The sequence below is a fragment of the Aedes albopictus genome, chromosome 2, assembly GCF_035046485.1.
Source record: "Aedes albopictus strain Foshan chromosome 2, AalbF5, whole genome shotgun sequence".
Taxonomy (NCBI): domain Eukaryota; kingdom Metazoa; phylum Arthropoda; class Insecta; order Diptera; family Culicidae; genus Aedes; species Aedes albopictus.
This window is the reverse complement of record NC_085137.1, coordinates 153,660,705-153,669,167: the sequence shown is the minus strand read 5'-3', so window position 1 is coordinate 153,669,167 and position 8,463 is coordinate 153,660,705. Positions and strand designations below refer to the sequence as shown.

The 8,463-nt window shown below is 47.4% G+C and overlaps 1 protein-coding gene across 1 annotated transcript; it reads left to right on the top strand.

The window, feature by feature from the left end:
- Positions 1–3,097: 3,097 nt before the first annotated feature.
- Positions 3,098–6,444, top strand: LOC109412658 (cytochrome P450 307a1). The gene is made up of 3 exons (XM_019686290.3): positions 3,098–4,024; positions 4,094–4,885; positions 4,948–6,444. The coding sequence occupies exons 1-3, from the start codon at positions 3,541–3,543 to the stop codon at positions 5,277–5,279; spliced, it is 1,608 nt and encodes a 535-aa protein (XP_019541835.2). The 5' UTR covers positions 3,098–3,540; the 3' UTR covers positions 5,280–6,444.
- The last annotated feature ends 2,019 nt before the right edge of the window (positions 6,445–8,463 follow it).

Genomic DNA, 8,463 nt, shown 5'->3' with positions numbered 1-8,463 from the left:
AATCAAGGTTGTGGAGGCGTGGATGCGGTCCAGGAAACTGGAGCTGGCTCACCACAAGACAGAGGTGACGGTTGTTAAGCAGACGGAGATCAGTGTAGGAGAGTGCACTATCCTGTCAAAGCACTCCGTCAAACACTTGGGCGTGATGATCGACGATAAGCTTACCTTCGGTAGCCACGTCGTTTATGCCTGTAAAAGAGCCTCCACAGCTATTGCGGCACTGTCCCGGATGATGTCCAATAGCTCTGCGGTGTTGTTACGTCCATACTTAGGTATGGCGGCCCGGCGTGGGGCACCGCTCTAAGTACTGAATGCTACCGACGGAAGCTGGAAAGTACTAACAGGCTTATGTGCCTGAGAGGGTTGCGAACGCGTACCGTACCGAGTTACACGACGCTCTCTGCGTCATTACTGGTATGGTGCCTATCAGCATTCTTATCAGTGAGGACTATGGAGTGCTTCGAAATGCGCGGCACAAGAGGCATACGCAGGACTGCCAGGATGGCCTCTATGGTCAAATGCCAGCGCGCGTGGGCCAGTTCCACCAAAGAAAGGTGGACCCATAGGTTAATACCGAGGGTAGATAGTTGGATTAATAGGCGCCATGGGGAAGTTACATTCCACCTGACACAGGTCCTTACAGGTCATGGTTGCTTCCGACAGTATCTACACCGTTTCGGGCATGCGGATTCTCCCGAATGCCCAGTGTGCAATGGTTTAGAGGAAACGGCGGAAAACGTTTTGTTCGTGTGCCCGAGTTTTCGCACAATGCGTAACCGCATGCTTGCCACATGCGGGGAGGACACAACTCCGGACAACTTGGTCCAAAGGATGTGTAGGGATGAGTTTGGCTGGAACGCCGCTTCAACGGCTATCACCCATACCGTCTGCGAGCTACAGAGGAGGTGGCGCGTGGACTCGGAGAATGACTAGTCCAGATGCAGTACAAGAGGTGGTCCAGGGGTTCGAAGTCGGCTTCGTAGGTCGATTCAGGCGATTAAGTGGCCGCGGAGAGGAAGTCCCGGTAGCGGTGCTGTCGTGGCGTCGGTCTACTGGGTTGGATCCGAGCCCGCGGTTGGAAAAGGGTCCCCGGCAATGGTCGGGGTAGGTGAGACCCTGCTGTCTGCAACCTTCGGGTGCATCTGATAGGGCCTGAAGGGTAGTGATACCCTTCCAGGTCAGATCTGGTTGCACGTGGGCATCAGTTCTTGATGTCTGCCAAGCAGTTGGGCGCGGGCGGGGTTGACCCTGCCTGCCTTCCGAGGACAAAGGGAGTGGCGAGGACCGCTCGGGAAACTGGCTAAGCGCCAACATGTTACCGTGATGGACTCTCCAGAGCGAGTCATCGATGTTCGTTGCTACTAGGCTACGCAGCAAACCTTGAGGGTGCGATGTGAACTAGCCCCTCTTTGAAGCAATACCTTCTTGGTGATTCCGGAGAGACGTATGGTTTGGCGACCATAGGAATGTGTTTAGTGGGTACGGAGAGAGAGTAATCCTGGCTTTTACTACTGTTGTAGAAGACGGCCTCAGCCCCACACTATTCTATCCTTGATATTAGGGTGTCTGTTTGCAGATTATGACCCTATGGTTTAGAAGAAAAAAAAACGGAGGTGGTGAACAACCGCAATTCCAAACAACATACGGTGGTCACCACAGGCGGGTGCGCGATCAACTCCAAGTGCTCACTGAAGCTACTCGGAGTCATGATCGATGACAAGCTGAACTTTGGCAGCCACGTAGAATATACTACTGTATGGCGCTGCTGCATGGTCGAGCGCGCTAGTGGTTAACCGAAACGTGGAGCATCTCTAGAGTATCCACAGGTCGATGGGCCTTAGGGTCATCAGCGCATACCGTACGGTGTCAAAGGACGCGGTAGCGTGCTAGCGGGCTGACTCAATCACAAAAACATATGGGAAGCCCTCAGGTGCAAAGGTGTCCCTGAGAAAATCATCGGCCTCATTCAAGCACAGTACTCGGCATTTTCGTGCAGAGTACTGCACAACGGTGTCTTGTCCGGACCGTCACTGGAGTAAGGAGCAAACAACGTTTGTAGTAAAGCATACAACATTTAATTTTTAATGTTATTATACAATTATGTATTTCAAATTTTCTGAAAGCCAAATAGAGCCTGTTTCGGCCTGTACCTTTTGAAAACTACGTAGAAATACTAATATTCTCATGAGAATCACTGAAAGAAATGAAAATTATCTATATGTTCATGCTGCCTAATGCGTGCCTTAATGCGTGAGTACAAAGACGACAGCTCAATTTGACGCACTTTCATTCCTCTTCTCCAGGTCGAATTTGACTTTCCATGTTCAGAATGACAAATCCGTATCCGTAGGTATTCTAATCTCTCCCAACAGTCTGATAAGATCACTTATTCATAACCACTGCTGCACATTATCAAAGCAAATTTCATCTCCCGTGTACACGTTCCGACATCCCGCATGTGTTCTCGAAAAAGAAAAATTCTAGACCCCCTCCAGCCCCGCGCGACGCCACCCTCCCGCCAGACAATCAATCCCCTCCCGAAAAAACGACGACGTCATTTCCTCGCCTCGTCCAATTTCGGAACGATCGGATAAATTCAAGATCATACCGACCGACCGATCGTCCGAAATATGTAATCAGGTAGCAGGCAACTAAGGTAGCTGCCGCGCCGGCGTCTATACATAGCAACATCTGTTGGTCCGCGGGCGCTGCTGGAATCGTTTAACTTTCAATCGTTCTTGGTCCCGGTTGTGGTGGCGTCAAGTCGTCGCGGGCTTCTGACAGGCAGGCAGGGGCGGGTTCTGGCCATTGACGACAATTGGGGCGAAAAATTGAATTCGACGGAGTTATGCTCTGCATAGGGATGATTTTGCAATTCGATGTCACAAAGCTCATTTTTGTTATTTCAGTGGATCCATGTTTAGGTTAAGTCACTGTCACGGTCACTGCCACAAACGGACCGTTAACTTTGGTAACGGTGAATTTGAAAATTTGAAAGTTGCGTGCAGGTCATACCGGTTACGGTCGTGCCACGATCAATATGTCCAACAAATCACAGTAGCGTTCTGTTCTCGTCACAACGATTCAATCCGTTGAAGTTGAATTCCAAGTGATGTGTCTAATTGGGTATGAGGTTATGATTTTATGATATCATGTCAATGATGGAATGTGACGGTTGGTACAATTCCCAAAAGTAACTGTTGGTATTCGTAGGATGGTACCGTAACTCTGCATCGATAGGCTTGCCTACGAAGTGAACGCTGGGATGAGGGCTGTGAATATTCATGGACTCTGGGCATCCATATTGAACGAAACTCAGTGTATTCTTTGCTTGGTGGATCGATGGTACATATGTGCTTCGATTCATCTGGACTCTGCTAGGATATAGCGAGTAGTATAAAAGCGTCGGGATCAAGGAGATCGGTATCACACCGTTTCTACAGTTCGTGCTGTGAAGATCGAAGTTGATCCTTGGCCTAGCAGATATAGGTGTATCGGTTACTGTGGTTCGAACGAGTTGAGGCGTGAAAAGTGAAAATCATGGAGAAGTTCACGATGTTTTTGTTCAGCTCTAACACAATCTATCTGCTAGTGGCCTGCTTTTTGGTGACTCTGATTATGCTACTCTCGGAAGTGAGGCAAAAAATTAGTGTCAGAAGTGATCTTGTGAAGCTGGTGAAGAGTTTCCTGTTCGGACAATGGTTGTCAGTGTTTATGCAGAACAGTCAGAAAAAGGCCATCGGTACGGAAGTGAAAGTGCTACGCAGGGCTCCCGGCCCGAAGAGCTATCCGATCATCGGAAATTTGAAGGACTTGGATGGCTACGAAGTTCCGTATCAGGCGTTCAGCGTACTGGCGAAGAAATATGGACCAGTTGTGAATCTAAAACTTGGTGTCGTCGATGCAGTAGTTATCAATGGAATCGAGCACATCAAGGAAGTGTTGATCAACAAGGCTCAGTACTTCGATAGTCGCCCGAATTTCCGCCGTTATCAGCTGCTCTTCTCCGGAAACAAGGAGAACTGTAAGTATACAAAAGTGAATCCGTGAAGGGTCGAGGCTAAAGTGAATGTTTGTTTCTCTTCCTATAAAGCACTCGCATTCTGTGACTGGTCCGAGGTCCAGAAAGCTCGTCGTGACATGCTTGTGCCACACACCTTCCCACGTAACTTCTCCGGCCGTTTCAACGAGCTGAACGGCGTCATCAACGACGAGATCCGTTTGGTGATTGGAGAAAGCAACGTGAATAGAGTCATCGAGATCAAACCGATCATCATGAACATCTGCGCGAACGTCTTCTCGCAGTACTTTGCCAGTCACCGTTTTGAACTGGAAGACCCCAAATTCCAAAAGCTGGTCAAGAACTTTGATCAGATTTTCTACGAAGTGAACCAAGGTTATGCCGCGGATTTCCTTCCGTTCCTGCTTCCATTGCATCACCGAAATCTGAAGCGTATGGATCAGTTGGCCGAGGAAATCCGTGAGATCATGCTTGAAACGATCATCAACGATCGGTATGATAACTGGGTTGAAGGAAACACCGAGAACGACTATGTCGACAGCTTGATCAACCATGTCAAGTCCAAGATCGGCCCGGACATGGAATGGGAAACTGCTTTGTTCGCATTGGAGGACATCATTGGCGGTCACTCGGCAGTGGCCAACTTCCTCGTCAAAACATTCGGTTACATCATTCAACATCCCGAAGTGCAGCAGAACATCCAATCAGAAGTGGACCGCGTACTTGAAACGGAAGGCAAACACACCGTAGACCTGTCCGATCGCAACCACATGCCATACACGGAAGCCGTCATCATGGAAGCCCTGAGACTGATCGCTTCTCCCATCGTTCCACATGTCGCCAACCAGGACAGCCAAATTGGAGGTAAATATTTCTTTTCGTTTTATAAAGCTGCAGCTTTTCTAAAACCAAAATAAATATTTAAGGTTACGATGTGCCCAAAGACACGCTGATCTTTCTCAACAACTACGACCTCAGCATGTCGGAGAACCTCTGGGATAACCCCAACGACTTCGTCCCCGAGCGTTTCCTGCAAAATGGCCGCCTCGTCAAGCCGGACTTCTTCATCCCCTTCGGAGCCGGCCGCCGCTCGTGCATGGGCTACAAGATGACGCAGCTGATCAGTTTCTCAATCATCGCCAATCTACTGAGATCGTACACAATCACACCGCTTTCCGGGCACTCCTACTTCGTTCCGGTGGGCTCGCTCGCAATGCCGGAGAAGTCATATGAATTTCAAATCAACCTTCGACATTGAAATCCTCGATCTCCTTCCGTCCCTCCATCCTCCCTTTCCCCATAGGAAAAAGAAGAACATTCCATACAAATCGCCACATGATTGGCAAAATACTCGTTCGTCATCGATCACCGCCACCACCCGATTCGTAATTTAATTCCATCGCTTCCTCAAATCACTTCGATTGGCGCGAAATGCAAATGTGTCCGCCAAAAAACAGAACTGAGGACACTTTGCATACCTCGCCGGAGTCCTTGAAAGCACGTGCATCCCCCTTAGGCGGAAGCGTACACCCCTGTCCCCCTCTTCCCCCACCCCTTTCCCCGGTCGACGTTTTCCCGCCACGCGTTTCAAGTGTAGGTGAAGATCGTTCTTCTATATAGAGAGAGAGAGTTGAAAATGTGAAAGTATTCTTTGTATTATTACTAGTGTATTGAAACAATATTGCCCGACTTTTGCTGTGATGTAGTACAAGGAGATCTCGAGAGTGAGAACTCTGCCGCTGAGATAGAAACCGTAGAAGACAGAAAGTGAGAGTGAGCACTAGCATTATATAGATCCTTACTGTTTAAGAAAAAGGCATACATCCACACATTACCATGACTACTTAGCTTGTAGATGAGCTCTATCAACTGATTACCTTTATATTTTACTCGTCGATAGCTGTTGACTGCGGTGTCCTAGTTGTGCATGTCGTTTTGTCCCAAGGATACATTATAATATATATTCTGTTAAGTAAATATGTAGGACTGTAGTAGTAGCACGCGCGAATGGGTTGCTAGACAGAGACCGAGAAAATGTGCATGAAGCGTTTGCCAAAGATTAAGTGAAAACAAAAGTTCAATGTCAATTCGTCGACGTTCATTCATGGAATTGATTGGTTGAGACTATGTAGTGTTGCACAATGTAGGAACACGTCGAATTAAAATTGCTAAGCGATTCTAGTGTAGGCTGAAGTGCGATGATGATGCTTTGGCCTGATAAATTGATATCTGCTACGCGTAGAAGAATGTATGAAATAATAAAACTCGTATAATACACATTACGCTTTGTTATGTCTTTCTGAATATCACAACTGTACGCTCTTTACGGAAGTTCAAATAATCTTCCGAAGATCGCACATGGTGTGCCCTTGTAGAAGTTTTGTACCACGTGACAGTGGAATCTGCAAAATAAAAAGCAACTACGTAATATCCTCAACCCACTCACTGTTCAGTAGTCTTTTGTATGCTTCCCAGACTACGATTTATTCGTGGGCAAATTGGAGTAGTTATACATCTCTATGCTGAGTACTACGTAAAACACGAAACTCTTGGGTCCTTGTGAATGAACTAAGAATTCCGTGTTTCTTTTCACTTGCGATCAACATCATCATGAATAACCCGCATACACACCGTAGGCTGGGTAACGTAACGCTGCAGACTCTGTGTTGGACAAAATCTATGGTGCGACTGTTCAGGTGTAATTCAACGGACTACTATACAGCTACCGCTGCATCGACGAAATAAAATGTATTGCAGGTTGATGAGGATCAAAGGCAGATTCTACAACTTAAGTACGAGTAACGTGCAAAGCCCACGCTCAGGATGGAGCTACGCGAATTATACGCGCAGCTCGAACGTGAGTACAACCATTACTGACTAAGCCGCGACACCTAGATAATCATAGAAGACTTAAAGGCTCATGTAGACCAAGAGGATGCTATCCTTTTTTTTCTTCTAAGCCATGGGGGATAATCTGCTGAACAGACACCTGAACAGGAAAATTCAGGTAGTGTGGGATTAGAGACCGTCTTATAAAACAAAAGTAGAAGCCAGGCCTACCATTTCCCCGGCACACTAAACAACATCTCCTGGCCTGCGTAGCCTGCAGCAACGAACATGGAAGACACGCTTTGGAGAGTCCCCCAACAACGTAGCATGGTGATACTTAGCCTTACCACTCCCTTTGTCTTCGGAAGGCAGGCATGGTCAACCACCACACCCACGCCTAACTGTTCTGCAAGCATCAAGAACCGATAGTAGCGTGCAACGCGATTTGACCTGCTGAAGGCTTAGGCCCTATCAGCTAGCACCAGAAGGGATTGCTGGAACCCTTTCCAACCACGTGGTCGGATCCAACCCAGTAGACCGACGCCACGACAGCAACGCTACTAGGTTCCTAAGTAACCACAGTGCTGAAGCCTTATTGCATGCGAATATACGGTGTATTTAGTGCAATCATTACTTTACATGCAAACTCAAGGTTGGTTTAAAGTGGAAGTGGGCAATTATAGAATAAAATTAGGATTATACTGGTATAATCTTGAAGCAGTCGCATAATTGCCCATTTCCACTTTAAATCAACTTTAAGTTTGCATGTAAAGTAATGATTGCTCTAAGTACACCGTATATCTGCATGCAATAAGGCTTCAGCACCTTGGTTACTTGGGTTGTTCTCCCCGCGACCACTTAATCGCTGTAAAGGTTGATTTCGACCACAGGGCACCGGTATGATCTACGTACTCGGCTCCGAACCCTAGGACCATCCTTGCATAGCGCATGTGAACTAGACATTCTCCACGTGCCACCTCTGCAGTTCCATGCCGATGTGGGTGACAGCCGATGAAACGGCATTCTAGCCAAACTCGTCATTGCACATCTCTGAAATCTGGACAAGTCCTTTCTACATTTGATCAGCTCCGAGTGTCTGATATACAACATCCGACTGAAGGCGGGCTGGGGAATAGCGTGTCGAAAATCTAGAATCCGGCGGAGGCTGTTCAGTATAGTGGAATGGTCCACCGTTGCTCAGTCAACCAAACAGATGGCCTGCTCTTGTCCGTCCATCCAACATTCGAGGACAACTCGAGGAAAGAGTGATTGTCCTGCGAATCCGAATCCACGCGCCAAACCCCATCTTCAGCCTTTGGCACAGAACAGATATGACATATCTAGATACATTGTATCTAGTCTAACCTAGTCTAGTTTACACATATACAGTCATTCAATGAAAGAATCCTGGAAAATGATAGGATCGATTACTCCTATCATTTTTCTTGTCATGATTAAAACCCAGTTTCGTGTTCAAAAAAAATCGCTCAAGAAAGTTCTTGACCGATTCCTGACAGAAACTTTCCACAGTGACAGCCATTTGAATTGCCATGCCTTCGCAACTACGTACTGCGATCGAAGAAAAACGGTTTCTTGGGCGATTCAGGCAAGGA